Below are 16,308 nucleotides of genomic sequence, written 5' to 3'. Positions count from 1 at the left end.
ACCTCCTCCAAAAACTTATGTTAAATAGAAAGAACACTCAGATAATATAATTGTAGCCAGCAATGCATATTCTAAAAATCATGCAAATGAGGCCATCACAAGCAAACGGTGTTAGAAAAGCTAATAGTGCAGAGTAAATTTGAATTTAAAATCAGAATCCTATCTCTGATTAGCATTTGTTGGAATAATAGATACACCGACATCAAGCTGATCATCCCCAAGCAGCCACAGAGGTGAACACAGAGTAAACAGATCCTGGCACACCTAACTAGCTCACTCTGGCCAGTCAGTCACCAGATTTCAGCTCAAATCCTCAATATAGAACTGAAATTAACTCATTTCTTCAGAGAGTACTGACAGCGGATGGCCACCAGCTGCTTTCGTCGCGTACTACTAGAATGTAGCATCCTATTACCTCCCAAATCATCTCTTCCCGCTTTCCTCTTGCAAACCACGAAACAAGGCTTACTGAAGCCTAACAAACCCTGCTTCTTAAGTAACCAAGTACCAAACATGGTCAATAAAAGTTATGCCCCAAGATAGCCATGGCTAAGATCTTTCACTTTCATCACACACACACACACACACACAGCACACACACATGCTGAATCCCACCCCCATCCTCTTTCCTACTGCCCTACTCCCAGGAAAGAAGAAATGCCACTGGTATCTCGTTCTGGTGTAGAACAAGAAGCGATCCTTTTTCATGTGAACTAAGAGGTAAGGTACTATTTGCTGGAGGGATAGAAAGAGGGACCCAATATCTGACTTGCAGGCATGTAGTGACCTTCCTATCCCAAGAGATGCTCAGACACTGAAAAACTCAGAGACTTGATCTGCAATCGGTTTACAAACTGTCAACTCAGGATTTTCCGTGGTGCTTCATCATGTGGGAACGATTCTTATCACATGCTCTATTCAATCATTTGGCCCATCAAGGTGAGATGGGAACACAGTTTCAAAGTTCTACAAATTTATTAGCTCTCAGGAAAAATTAAAAGCGTCAGCAACTAGCAGGAGTCTGCCAGGACTGTTTTGAAACCAGATGACATGTAATCTCCTTGGGAGGCTTTAACACCTTTAAAATGTGATAGGCCACTGTGTTGGTATACACAACAAACTCTTCATTAACTGGGCTATTTTCAACTGTCTCCCCATTCATTAAGCATCTGCAAATATATTAAAAAATTTAAATAAAAGCTAAAAATTCCTAACTACTCTACCTCCTTTTTCACAATGGTTCTAAGACATTAACAACAACAACAACAACAACAACAACAAAACAGATAGTATGCAAGAAGTAAAAAAGGGAAGGAAAATGAAGGGACTGGGTAATTCGTAAATTGGAGAATCACACTAGATAATTCAGCATAATTGTGGGCTTTATTAGATTTAGGCCAAAAATAAAATAAGAAAAACAAAAATATCTAACATCTTATAGCACTGCAAATACAGTTTGAAATTCACGTATCTCATTTGGCTTTCACAGCAACCCTCAAGCTGGTGTGACAGATAAAGCATCTGATGCTCAATGAGACTAACTAATTTGCCCAAGTCACACAGGTAGTAAGTGATAAACCAGAATTAGAATCCTAGTATTTTGACTTATCGTACATACACATTGCGTTACCAGGAAAAGTGTTATTCTTCATTTCTTGGTAAAGAGCATGTGTTTTTAAATGTTTAAATCAACCACAAGCTCTTTGTGGTTGTGGCTGGGAAATTTTCCAATTTCATTTACTGGTGTCATTTACTACGCTTAGCAGGTTGGTAATGAAAAGTGCTATATCCGTCCTAGTCTGGTGCTCTCCTGATTACATTTGAGGCACATGGTTTCAACAACTCTCCGGAGATAGGGCATCTTCATCATTAATCTCCTCCCACAGTCTCAGCAGGGTTCACATTGTATCATTCCCTGTCTACCCATACAGGTTCTCTCTTTCTTTCTCCATCGTTTGGCCCAAAACCAAAAAAGTCTCTGCACTTAGGATGCTATCTCCTACGTTAAGGACTTCTGCCCTCTAAGAGATTCTAAAGATTTCCAAATGATGAAACATGTCAAGGCATTTATCAGATGAAAGTGATAGAGCAGATGTTCACACCTTGTCTAGATTTGTGAACAGCACTTAGTCAAGTCCCAAGATCTGTTATAAAAGGTTGGAAAATGCAGAGAAGCCAGCACAGGTGGCCCGGAGTAGAAGCACTGGCTACCAACAGAAAGCCAAGCACATCTATAAAACTATTTTTTTCCCAGCAAGAAGGATAGAGTAGAACCTTTCTGGGGTCTGTTTTGGTTCAAAATATTACATTTACACAGAAAGGAAAACACTGAGAAGGAAAACACATAGAAGCAGCATAATAGAGTAGATCACACAGATTTGGGTTCAAATCCTGATTTTGCTACTTTTTAGACAGCGACCGTATGCAAGACGACTGATTGTTCTTAGTCTCAGTTTTTCTCCTCTATGAAGTGGGGTCACAATGTCTCTCCAGTGTGGCAATTTTGTGAGGATCAAATACATCAATATATATGAAAGTACTTAGCATCTTCTTGGGACTCTGGGTTCACTTCATGTTATGGGCTGAATTGTGCCCCTTGCCAAAATTCAAATGGTAAAGTCCTAACCTGCAGTATGTCACAATGTGATTGTATTTGGAGGGTCCTTTATAAAGGTAATTAAATTAAAATGAGGTCATTAGGGTAAGCCCTAATCCAATATGAGAGGGGTCTTCTAAGAAGAGGAAATTTGGACACAGATACATACAGAGGGAAGACAGTGTGAAGGCACAGGGAGAAGACAGTCATCTACAGACAAAGGACAGAGGTCCGCAGTACATCCTTTGCCGCCCTCAGAACCAACCCTGTCAACACTTTGATCTTCTAATCTCTGATACTGTAAGAAAATTCGTTTCTGTCGCTTAAACTGCCCAATCTGTGGTACTTTGTTACTGCAGCAAATGCATTCCACAAATGTTAGTTTCCTTATGGTTACACAATTCTTTTTAAAAAGTGTTTTAAAATGGCCAATCTTCAACTGCTTTGCAGTTGGTCATAAGGTAGATCACCTTGCTCTAAATTTAAAGGTCAAGGGAGTGTTTAGATGTTCACATACAAAAAAAGAAAGCCTGAGATTCAGATCACCTTGATTGAGCTGCATATTAATCCTTCCTTAGGAACAGCATGGGTTACTAAGCATCAGTAAAACATGCTTGTGATAAGATAACAAGATTTGACTTACTCTTGTTCAGCTCTAACAAACATCGGTCAACTCAAACACAGAGAGAGAGAAAGGCCCCTGGATGGACCTTCCTCCCCATCTTTTAAAACACAAAAGGAATATGGCTGGGCAGGGGGAGGAGAGGTAAATAACCCAGAGTTTAAATGAAGTGGAAAATAAGACATTTAAAACCTCTCTGTAATAGAAGTTTATAGTTTACAGCAATAACCTTGGAAAGTAAAGCTTTCTCCAATAAGGAAAACCAAATCACCCCAAACAAACAAAAAAACCCCAACCACAATGTAGCCCAGTTCACCATAAGTTACTTGAGGATCAAAATTAACTTCATCATTTTTGCAAATCCAATGCCTAGAGCCCTGTGACTAGCATATATCTGGTGTCCAATAATTTGGTTTTCTTTATGTAAAAAGTATAAAGAAAACATTTTATTAACAAATTCAGATGAGAGTCCTATTTGTACCCTATAGTCAGGAATATGGATACAAAATAGAGTTGAACTCTATTGAGTCAAGTTAAACTGGAAACTAAAAAAAAGGATTAAAAATTTCAGTCATCGTTGGGAAATAAATTATAACAGATATACATAAGTAGAGCATCAAGTAAGTTCTGAGAGAAGTCACCACCATTACAAATAAAGCACCAGAAAAACAGTGAATCCATGTTCTATTGGAAAGGGAGGGGAAGGTAAACGATATATTTTTTTTTGAAAGGCCATTAATAATTCCAGATGCCAATATATGGAGAAAAGGAACGTGTATAACCAAAGCTACTCAAACCAAAATAAAAAGTGTCACTGAAGCCAATGGCACATATTGACACATATACTATTTGGACAAAGACTGCAGTGAGTGAAAGCGGTCTGGGGCCGGGCAGATGGGAACTTCTATATGTGACACAAACCCAGCTGGTTGGTCCAACTTTATGTGTGGGGTATGAAGCAAGGGCAGCAGATTCTCCTTCTAAAAGAAAAAAGGATATCATTCTAGGTACAGCCTTCTGGTTCCCTTACCTCATTTTTGCAAAAGTGGTTTCTCACATGAAGGATGACAACTAACCTAGTTCTGGTTACTCAATTTAGATGAACTAAGACTAGAAATAAACATGAAATTTAAATTCCTTGCAAACTGTCAAAAGCAACTCCAATTTCAATGGCTTGCCCATGACATTCTTATTCTTTTTCCTGTAACCCGCTCTTTGCTTTTCATCGCAAGTGTTAAAAGAAAACATCAAGGTATGAACAAAGGGAAACCTCAGGCTTCAAGTTAGAGTTGGTGGACCGAATGTGCATTTCTATCTCTTTCTTCCCAGTTCACACCCAAACCCTGGCAAAGCTGTACAAGAGATGGCCCAAACCCACAACTGCTCTGAGAATGAGGGAGGGACCGGGGCTGGCCAGAAGTCTGGGTAGATTTTAGGAAGACAGAAAGTGGAGAGATGGCAACAGCTTATGAAGGAAAGTAGAGGGAGCCTCCACTATAGCCTGAACTCAAAGTAGAGGAAGTCATGGTGAGCATTTTTCCCAGGGTGGGAAGGGCACTTGGCACCTCTTTCTCTTCTCCTTCTGGAATGGCCATAACCTGAATGTTGTTTTTGGTTCTTTCACTGTGTTCCATAATGCCTGTTGGCTTTCTTCACTCTTTCATTCTTTTTTTCCTCTTTAGTCTTCTCACTGGGTAATGTCCCAGGTTCTATCATCCAGCCCTTGATTCTTTCCTCTGCCTGGTCGAGTCTACTTCTGAAACTCCCTGTTGAACTCTTCAGTTCAATTATTCTATTTTATTAACTCTAAGATTTTTGGGTTTTGTTTGTTTTTTGACGGTTGCTATTGCCTTCATCAAATGTTTTGTTCATGCCCTGTTTTCCTAATTTCATTTAGTTGCCCGTCTGTTTCTTGTAGTTCACTAAACTTCCTTAATAGGATTATTCTGAATTCTTTGTCTGACATTTCATAGGTCTCCATTTTTGTTAAGGTCAATTGTTGGAGCTTTATTAGTTTCCTTTGATGGTATCATATTTACCCGATTTTTTGTGATCTTTGATTTCTTATGTTGGTAGTCTGCACATTAGAGTAATTGGGGTCCTCTTCCAGACCTTACAGGGTTGCTTTGACAGAGACAATTCACCAGTCCGCTCAGTTTGGGTTTCTGAGTGTGTCTGCTGGTAATGAGTCTGGGCAGGTGGGGGCAAGCTATTAAGGTCTATTTTTGGCTGACGCAACTGTTTGGGTTCTGGGGACAGGGATGGGGTGTGCCACTGGCTGAGGACAGTTGGTTGGATAAGACTGCTGGCTTGGTTCTCTACCCAAGTGAGGCTGTAGGATGGGCTCTGTGGTTGGCCTGAAATCTATGGTCAGGCTTCCTAGATGGTCAGGATACTGTATTCAGAAGCCAGTGGAACTACGACTTAGCTTCCCTGCCCTGGCAGGGCAGCAGGCCTGGACTCGAGGCCATTACAGCTCCTTGTCTGAGGGCCCAAATCAAGCCTGGGTGTGCGTTGAATTCTCTGTCAGGTGAGGCTACTGGTTTTACTCTGCAGGTGGGGGACGCCACTGGCTGTGCTCTCTGTTCAAGTGCCACCGTAAGGCTGTTGAATGGGCAGAGCACCTTCCTGTGTGCTCTGGTTAAGCTTTCTGGTTAGACAGGCTAAAGACTGTATTCAGTGACAAGTGGGGCTATAAATGAGATTTCTTGGCCAGGCACAGGGGGCAAAGTAGCCCTAAAACTGGTAAAGCTTTTTGTTTGCTGCCTTAACTCATGCCATACTGCACCCCACATTCCCTGGCCAAACAGTGCCATTCATCAGCTTTGCTCGGCAAACTATTGCTTCTGTCTGCTCTTCTCTTGGTCTGAGAGCTGCTGGGCCACACAGCTTCCAGGAGCTGCTGCCAGCCTGTCCCGTCAGGCTGGGTTGGAAGGCAGTCCCTCAGCAGGTGGAGTTGTGACTCAGCTCCTTGCCTGGGCATGAGCAAACCGAGCTCTAGGGTCAGCAAACCTCCTTGCTTACAGATCTAAATCAGGCAGATGTGCACCCCACAGAGGTCCGTGGTCAGAGTCAGAGTGTGCCCCCAACTTGGTTGTACAGATGAGTCAAGCTGCTGTTTGGAACTATTACTTGGGTACTGCAGGTATGAATTCTCTGTCAAGATCTGAGTGCTGGCTGCTACAGCCCTTCCCTTCTTTACCACAGTCAGATTCCCAACAGTGAAGCCCTGCAGAGTCCCCTGAAATCCTCTTTTCCCCCTGGAGGAACCAGAGGCCCAGGGAGACCTCTACTCATTGTCTCTACTGCACTGGCCTGGGAGTGGCACAATGTGGTCAACATGTAGCTGCTTTTCTTACTCTTTTTTTTTTTTTTTTACGTTTATTTATTTTTGAGACAGAGAGAGACAGAGCATGAACAGGGGAGGGTCAGAGAGAGGGAGACACAGAATCTGAAACAGGCTCCAGGCTCTGAGCTGTCAGCACAGAGCCCGACGCGGGCCTCGAACTCACAGACCGTGAGATCATGACCTGAGCCGAAGTCGGCCGCTTAACCGACTGAGCCACCCAGGTGCCCTTTCTTTTCTTACTCTTGTAACGCAGTCTGTCTTGGTCTGTGAGGTGCAGGGGGTGCTTCAGCCTCAGCCCTGTGTTCTGGGATTCTCTCAGTGGCGTCTTATCTTTGAATAGATGTTAGCTGTTCTCGTGAGGGGGAGTGAAGTCAGGAATGTTGCCATCTTGGTGCCGTCACTCCAACTACGTGTTTCTCTTTTAATAATGATAAAAAATGACACACTGATGATAATGGTTTAAATTAAAACTTCAATGGAAGGCCAAACACCAAAGCCAATTAAATACGAACCTGATATCTGCATTTCCAAACTCTATAAATCAATTTCTTCTTGAACAGAGTAGAGAAAATGGGAAAAAATTGGGGCTTTGGGGTCAGATGGACATGGGCCTGAATTCCAGGTTTAACACCTACTAGTAAGTGATATTGGGCTTAATTTACCAAACTTTTCCAAGCCTCAATTTTATCAGTCACAAAACTGATAAAACTTAGCTCAAGCATTGTTATGATAATTTAAAAAGATAACATATATCAAAATGCATTAACGACAAAACATATAGCAAAACAGGAAATGATTTAAGACATCAAAATATGTGCCAGGGACATATTAAGCACTCAACAAGTAATGTTGGTTGTTATATCATCATTGACCATCATGTTGCTCTCTTCTGGGTAGATAATTGGCAATTTAATAATAATACCCAACTTAATAGCATTGTACTGTTAGGCTACTACAATAAAGAATTAATAATTGGATCTCGTTCGTGCTTCCTGGAGCAGTGATTCTCAAACTTTAATATGCATATGAATCACCTGGGGTTGCAGTTATAAGTGTACATTCTGATTCAGTGGGTCTGGGATGGGCTCCAAGGCTCTGAATTTCTAAAGAGCTCTCAGGGGATGCTGATGCTGCATTCTAGGGACCACACTGATGGTAAGGTCCTGGTGATAGAATGGGCTGGCAAAGGTATTTACAGATAGGAAGTGTTCATAGCATAAATCTATAGGCTGAATTGTTTCTTATTTAAACATGATAACAATGAATAGATGTGTATTGTTCTTTTGTGTTCAGAAATTATGTTAGATAATAAATGAATAAAAGGTCAGTGTGGTCCAAATGTGCTTGTCACTTGTCACTCTATACTCCCCAGGAACCTGCCCTTGGGTTGACTGATACAGTCACCATGTGAACAGTTTAGCATCATTTATGTCCAACCCACCCCCTTCTCCCTCTGGGTTCCTGCTTGATCACATGTGAGAGGTCGCATGCCAGGGGGGGAACCCTCTTATGCCAATTTATTCTGGACTTTTGCTGCTTCTGACAGTGGTGCAATAGAGGATTTTCACAAGTGTTACTACAGTAAGTCTGACCCAACTAAAACATCTGGGTTGACGTTTTAGATATCTCATTTACAACCCCTTTGGAAAGGGATTTACCAGTATCCAAAAAGTACGTCTGAGCATTTACCCTTTGAACCAGGAGTCTTACTTTTAGGACTCTACTCTGAGGATTCTCTTCTGTGGCACAGACTAATGGCGCCCCACAGATGTCCGTGTCCTCATCCCTAAAACCTGTGAATATGTTATCCTACATGGCAAAAAGGACTTTGCAGATGTGATTAAATTAAGAACTTTGAAATAAGGACTTTATCCCGGATTAAACGGGTGGGTTCAATGTAATCCAAGGGTCCTTGAAATAGAAGAGAGGGGCAGAGGAGGAGAGCAGAATGATGCAATGTTCTCCACCCACCACTGCAGCTTTGGAGGTGGAGCGAGGGAAGTATGAACCAAGGAATGAGGGTGGTCTCTGGAAGCTAGAAAAGGCAAGGAAAGGGATTCTCCCCCTGGAGAGTCCGGGAGCCTCCGGGAGCTCCGGGAGAGAGTAAGCCTCCGGGAAAGAGTAAGCATGGCTGACAGCTTGGTTGTGGCACAGTGAGACATGTGTTAGACTTCCGACCTCCAGAACTGTAAGAGAACACATTCGTGTTGTCTTAAACTATGAAGCTTGTGACAATCTTTTATGGCAGCAACAGAAAACTAATATACCGTCCACATATAAAATAGCACATGCATAAGTCCACCACTGTGGTTTTATACGAAAGAGCTAAAGACTGACAACAGCTCACGTATCCATCAGTAGGGGAGTAGTTGAGCAGATACAGCGACATACTCTGCACCTGTAGGAAAGAATGATGAAACTCTTCATACCTAACGTGAGCTGACCTTTAGCACCTATTTTCACGTAGGGAAAAAAAGCAAAATACAGAACACGAGGTATACTATTTTACCTCTCAAGTAGGAAAGAAAAGAGAAATAAGAATATGCATATATTCTTTTTTAATAAAGAGAAACACGTTAGAGGTAGGTAGGGAAAAAAATAATAAAAATAATTACTAATGGGGATATAGGATGAAGGTGCTAGGGAAGGAAGCAGGACTTCTCTGAGAATACTTTTTTTAAATTTATAATTTTGGCTTTTGGACCATGTAAATGTTTTACATATTCAAAAAATAAAATTCAATTTAAAATTTACAATAAAATGAAAATGCCCACAGTTAAGTTTAATAGTTTTCTGCCTGTGATTTATTCCAAAACGTTTTCTAGACTTTTACTCTGTGCCTAATGGAATTCTATCCCAGTACAAAATGTATCCCTTAGATCAAGAAACTGTTTCCTGACAGAACCGTCAAAATTGCAGCTTGATAGTGGATTAAGATCGACAATTTCCACTGACTTTGCTATTTTTTAAATCATATTCTGACATTATGGACCTGACTGACAGGCTTTAGGACAGAGTACATGATTTACAAAGCAAATAATTACAGAACAACCAATTCCATAGAGTTGGCAACAGAGCCACCTGGTGGCAGAAACTAGCACTGTACCTTTAAAACTGCAGTGCTTTCTTTTTGAAGTGCTGTGATCTTTTGTACTGAAATTCTTTTGGGGAAGGGGAGCAGGGAGAGGTAACCAGAAACGGTTGGTAGCCCCTATTAAGAGCGCCTGTGTGAAACTGAGTTTACTCTTCACACAAGATATCAATGGATTACATTGCACAAAAATCCTGACTGAACCTTCATGTGATAAGAAGCAATTTTGGCAAAACTAATTTTAGAGTTAAAGACATGTCAAACCTATTCTCACAATCCATATTTTAAAAATTCGGTCGGTTTCAGTTTTGAGAAAAACAACAACAAAGAGCCAGGAGGATTTATAAGACTATTTCTGATTTCCTGGTTTTTAAAAGTGAGACGGCAAAACCACTAGCACGTCTTAGGAAGGTCTATTATTTTATATGGAAGGGGGAAGGACTTGGTTTTAAAACCTTAGAACAGGGGAGCCTGGGTGGCTCAGTTGGTTAAGTGTCTGACTCTTGATTTTGGCTCAGATCATGATCTCATGGTTTGTGAGCTTGAGCCCTGCATCGGGCTCTGTTTTGTTAGTATGGAATGTGCTTGGGATTCTTTCTCTCTCTCTCTCTCTCTGCCCCTCTCCTGCTCACACTCTCTCTCTCAGAATAAACTTTAAAAAATTAAAAAATTAAATTAAGTTGTAAAATAATTGTCATACAAACACTATTTGGATAATTGCTTTAATAGCTCCAACACCCAAGGTGCTATCAGACAAATCAACTCAACTCTAAAGATACGTGCTGAGCAACTACTCTGTACCCGGCACCGTCCTGATTCAGGTCCTAGGAGGGATAGTGGTGATGCCCCAGAGACAGGTAAGCTTCTTTAAAGTTAACTGGAGAGTCTGCATTCAGCCATCAGATTAAAAAGTGGGCTGCAGGTTAAAGAGTGGGGACCTATGGCTGAAGGAAAGGTCTTGAGGCTCCAGGGATGGTAGAGAAATGACCCAAGGCAGAGAAGCAGTCATGAAGATGAACAAAAAGAAGGGCAAAAATGGACATGCGTTAGATGGAAGAAAACAGAAAGGATGCTAATAAAAAGGGAGGAAGAAAAGCTGCGGAAATTCACCTGCAACCTTCTCATAAGCAAAGCAGGAGCTGCAGTCGATCTACGTCCCTCTCCAGCTACTACTGAGTTACAAGTGAGGTTCTCGCTCGGGAATTACCGTCTCTCCTCGCATCGGCTATCACCTTTGCTGCAGATTTGCTCATCACGTGCACGATGTAGAGAGGGCAGTTCACGGCGCTGGCTATGGTGATGGCTCTCAGTGTGGCCTCTGCCTCCACTGCTTCCGGGCGGCACAGCTCATGGCCCTCAGGGCCTGTTATCCCCAATGCCAGCATCTTCTTTGCACCCTAGAGAGACAGCAGAGACAGACACATGTGCAAGGAAGGTTTACTAATGATCGCTACCATTATCTTGTTGCAAATTAAGTGCACGGCCAGGCTTTCAGACCTGTTAGGAATAGAGGGTGTGTGTGTGTGTGTGTGTGTGTGTGTGGTGTGTATATTTGGGAAATATAATTTTAACACTCTGAGAGTATATGTTAGTTTTTCATACACACATTTCACAATTACATTATTTTGACTGAAAAGCTAAAAAAGAAATGAGGCTAATTCTAGTCCCAGTCTTATGACTGGTTTAGTATAAAATAAAATAAAACCAAACATTCTAACCCCCAATATTATTCAAGTGTCTTATGTCACATTATTGCAATTAGTTGTGCTTTTTGCTGAATCATAGTCCTCACTGCCCTCTGTTCCACTCACCAAATGATACTGGACCGTCATTTGCCCTCTCCAAAATATTACTTCTTCCTTACAAAAAAGGCAGGAAATCAACACTGTGACTGTTGGTAAATGGTAAAATGACTGGCCCGGTGTCACACTGAGGAAGCAGAAGAGTACCATTTAAACTCTGGTCTACTTGAGTTTACAGCTCATGCCCGTTTCTCATGATCCCTGACTGCCTCATGGCCACCCAGCCTCACTCTCACCGACTTAAATGGGAACTGAGCCTAGGAGGGAAAAAAAAATCAGCTAATATAAAGGGTAAGAGACAGCTCTTTTTTTTTTTAATTTTTTTTTTAATGTTTATTTATTTTTGAGACAGAGACAGAGCACGAACGGGGGGCGGTCAGAGAGAGGGAGACACAGAATCTGAAATAGGCTCCAGGCTCTGAGCTGTCAGCACAGAGCCCGACGCGGGGCTTGAACTCACGGACCGCAAGATCATGACCTGAGCCGAAGTCGGCCGCTTAACCGACTGAACCACCAGGCGCCCCAAGAGACAGCTCTTAAAATCCTGCAGATGGTGTCCCTTCGGGCATTAAGAATGGAACTCACAGAAGAAATAAATAACATCTAGATTCCTCCAGAGCACATTTTAATACCCGGTTTCTGAAAAGAGTGGGGCTTTAAACAGCACTTAACACACTGCTTAAGTCATCAGATCCTGCTGATGTCCACACTTTGGCATTCTGAACCAGCAGGAGGAGTTACTTCAAAAAAAGAAGAAATAAAAAAAGAAAGAAAGAAAGTGCTAGGACAGACAAAGACAATTGTTTGTTTGAGAAACATGTTTGGGGTCTGATAACTGATTTGAAAAAGGGAAATCTCCATTCCCTTCATATACCACCTGAGTAAAAGAGCATGAAGTAAACTGGGTCAAGGGTTTCCAAGCCACAGAACATTAGTTTCTGGATCTCCATTCTTCCAATGCACAGAATGAGTTCACCTACTTGGGTCCCATTGTCTTCAGCTTCAGTCGTGGCCGTTTTCATTTGTGGCGAAGCTCTGGGATGCTTACCTCTGCAATCAGGTCTCCGTTTTCCGCGTGGACTTGAGCAATTGCTCCGATCTCCTTGCACTGAGAGAAGGCGGCATACAGCTCCTCGTCCCTCACCATGTACAGGTCTTTATAGGCCATAAACATCTTGAAAGAGTTCACACCTTTGTCTTGGGTAAGGATTTTCATTTCTTCTTTAACCTAAAGGGGAGCAATAGCCAAACACACACACACACACACACACACACACACACACACCGTCACACTTTATTATTATTTTTAAAATGTTTTATTTATTCTTGAGAGAAAGAGACAAGGCATGAGTGAGGGAGGGGCACAGTGAGAGAGGGACACAGAATCCGAAGCAGACTCCAGCCTCTGAGCTATCAGCACAGAGCCCGATGTGGGGCTCGAATTCACAAACCGTGAGATCATGACCTGAGCCGAAGTCGGACACTCAACCGACTGAGCCACCCAGGTGCCCCATACAATGTCACACTTAAAATAATAATATTTATTATTATTATTTTATGTTATTTTTAATTTTATTTAAATTATTTAAATTAAATTAAATTTATTTTTATTATTTTATTATTTATAAATTATTGTTTTGTTATTATTTATTAATAATAATAATAAATTTCAAATTTATTTCAACATTCTCTTCCATGTTCAAAATGCCGCATTCAGAAGAGAATTAAGTAAAGTAGGGACAACAGTCTAATTCCAGAAAAAAAATGCAGTTAAGGCCTTGAACTCCCCCCACAGGTGAGACCTCACTTCATCTGATGAATATTACTGGTATGATACTTTTAAATCAGGAGAGAGTTCATAGTTTTCCCAAAGTACTGCACGTCTTCACTTGTATATAAAATTCTCAGCATCTATCTCCTGATGGGAGGAAATTATTTTAGAAAATGAAAACAAAGCCACTTGGCAGTAACAGAAGCAATCGTGTCTCCAGGAGGAATCGAAGCTCACGTAAGGTAAAGCTTTGGGCTCAGATCTGAAACCCACAGGATGGGCTCTCAGAAGGAGCAGGTAGACGTGCACTGAGCCACAGGCAGCTGCTAGGAGGTGAGAGACTCTGGACCGGTCGGAATCCTCAGGAGCCTTCAGGTGCCAAAGGTAAAAGACAAGATCAAAACAAGCTTAGTAACTGCCGTGCGGATCCAGTTCGAGTCGCGATAAAAACTAATAACGTCAAAGAAAAAATTGGTGGATTTGAGGCGGTAAAATTGTTTGAATTTCTGTATGTTCACACACACATGCACACACACACACACACACACACACACGCCAAAACACATTCTAGGCATAGGATTATTGTTCTTAGTTGTTATGCATCAATTTAAGAGAAGCTCTAACGGTCCAGGTAAAAAATATTACCAACAATTCAAACAGTAAACACGAATGACTAAAAACATGAAAAAATGTTAACCTTTCTGCTGATTAAAAAGTGCAAAATAGGGGCGCCTGTGTGGCTCAGTCGGTTAAGCGTCCGACTTCGGCTCAGGTCATGATCTCACGGTCTGTGAGTTTGAGCCCCGCATCGGGCTCTGTGCTGACAGCTCAGAGCCTGGAGCCTGCTTCGGATTCTGTGTCTCCCTCTCTCTCTGACCCTCCCCTGTTCATGCTCTGTCTCAAAAATAAATACACATTAAAAAAAATTTTAAAAAAAAGTGCAAAATAAAACAATGCAATTTTTTCTATTGAATCAGCAAAATTTATAAATGCCTCTATTACATATTAAATTACTCACTCCCATTGTTCTTTATTTCCTTACTGATTTTTCTTACTTTTCTCTATGGTGCTTTATCGTCCGGCACATTATGTATTCACTGGTTAACGCCTTCCCCCACTAGAATTTCAGCCCCATGAAGAACTGGAAATAACACTGAAATGCTGACATGGTCATCACTGAAGTGATGGAATGAGCTCTAAGGTATGTTAAGGAACAACAGCAAGGGGCAGAGCATGATATAAAGTGCCTCGGGTTTGTTTGTTTTGTTTTTGTTTTACTTTTCTACAGTGTCAAACTTTCTACTGTGAGTCTATTATTTTCACGGTCAGAAAAAAAATGCCTTAAACATTTAGCATATGCACACATGGACTTCCATATGCAGGTGTCGTACCTTAGCCTTGCTGTTCCAAAAATGTGGTACGTAAACCAGCCACGCTGGCGTCGGCTGGGAGTTTGCTGGAAATGCAGATTCTCAGGCTTGCCCCAGACCTGCTGCTATGGGTTGACTTGTGCACCCCCTTAAAGTTCACATGTTGTTTAAGTCCTACCCCCAGTACTTCAAAAGGTGACCTTCTGGAAACAGGGGCACTGCCAATCTAATCAGTGGAGACGAGGCCATTTGGGTGGGCCTAATCCAGTATGTTGGCGTCTTCATAAAAGGGGGAAACGTGAACACAGACGTGCACACAGGGAGAACGCCGTGTGAAGATGAGAGCAGAAGCTGGGGTGCTGCTTCTACGAATCAAGGAACAGCCGAGATTACCAGCGAAGCATGAGAAACCAGGGAGAGGCATGTGCCAGGTTCTCCCTCACAGTCCCCAGAAGGAAGCAACAGCCCTCCAACACCTTGATCTCAGGCTTCTTGTCTCCAGGAGGCTGAGACAGCAAATTTCTAAGGCGCTCAGTGTGTGGTTCTTTGTCCCAGCAGTCCTAACAAACTAATATGTTTACTGAACATAATCTGGAGTTAGACAATTTCTCCAGGTAAGCATTTGCATATTAAAGTGTGAGAAACACTGCTGAGGGCAAACATCTTCACCTTGACTCTGTCTTATAAAACAGGGGTGGGGGGGTGCCTGGGAGGCTCAGTCGGTTGAGCATCTGACTTCAGCTCAGGTCACAGTATATCACAGTTCATGGATTTGAGCCCTGAGTTGAGCTCTGTACTGACATCTCAGAGCCTGCTTGGGATTCTCTGTCTCCCTCTCTCTCTGCCCCCCTCCCCCCACTCACACACGCATTCTCTCCTCTCTCTCTCTCTCTCTCTGTCTCTCTGTCTCTCTCAAAAATAAATATTGAAAAAAAGAAAATAAAATGTTTAAAAAAAAATGAGAGTGGGGGGAAGGAAAGAAGGAGAGAAAGAGAAAGGAAGGGAGAAAGGAGGAAAGCCAAAAGACCCTAATAGCACAAAAGAGACTAGATTCATCACTTAGAATGGTGTTCTTGGAGAAAAATTAACTTTTGCTGTGGACTATAAACCTTGCTATTATGTTTGCTGAGCTATCTGTTAAAGATTGATTACTAGTTTTATATTAATTTGGTGCCTGAAGCCCAACTTTTAGGGGGAAGTGGGGACATAAGTTACATGGTCACTTCAAATAAAGTCACCCTCCTGAGCCCTTTCTGGTAAAAGGATTTCTGAATTAGGTCCATGTTGGCAACTGAGGGGCTCCTGGGTGGCTCAGTCGGTTAAGCATCTGCCTTCAGCTCAGGTCATGATCTCACGGTTCGTGAGTTCGAGTCCCTCATCGGGCTCTGTGCTGACAGCTCAGAGCCTGGAGCCTGCTTCAGATTCTTTGTCTCCCTCTCTCTGCCCCTCCCCCACTCACACTCTGTCTCTCTCTGCCTCTCAAAAATAAAGAAACGTAATAAAAAAAATTTTTTTAAAAAAAGGTAAAGGAAAGGGGTGCCTGGGTGGTTCAGTCAGTTAAGCTTCCAACTTCGGCTCAGATCATGATCTCACAGTTCGTGAGTTCGAGCCCCTCATTAGGCTCTGTGCTGACAGCCCAGAGCTTGGAGCCTGCTTCAGATTCTGTGTCTCCCTCTCTGCCCCTCCCCCACTTATACTTTGTCTCTC

The 16,308-nt window shown here is 42.1% G+C and overlaps 1 protein-coding gene across 1 annotated transcript in view; it reads right to left on the bottom strand.

Annotated features, from left to right (window-relative positions):
• DPYS (dihydropyrimidinase) overlaps window positions 1-16,308 on the bottom strand; it is an 80,003-nt gene that overhangs the window by 47,891 nt on the left and 15,804 nt on the right. Inside the window, exons 3-4 of the mRNA XM_030304212.1 lie at window positions 12,509-12,688; window positions 10,866-11,055 (exon numbers count right to left, since the gene is read on the bottom strand). Of these exons, the coding sequence (XP_030160072.1) occupies window positions 10,866-11,055; window positions 12,509-12,688 (370 nt within the window). The remainder of the gene's footprint in view (window positions 1-10,865; window positions 11,056-12,508; window positions 12,689-16,308) is intronic.

This window comes from Lynx canadensis, chromosome F2 (assembly GCF_007474595.2).
Source record: "Lynx canadensis isolate LIC74 chromosome F2, mLynCan4.pri.v2, whole genome shotgun sequence".
Lineage (NCBI taxonomy): Eukaryota > Metazoa > Chordata > Mammalia > Carnivora > Felidae > Lynx > Lynx canadensis.
This window is presented reverse-complemented; position numbering and strand designations above follow the sequence as displayed.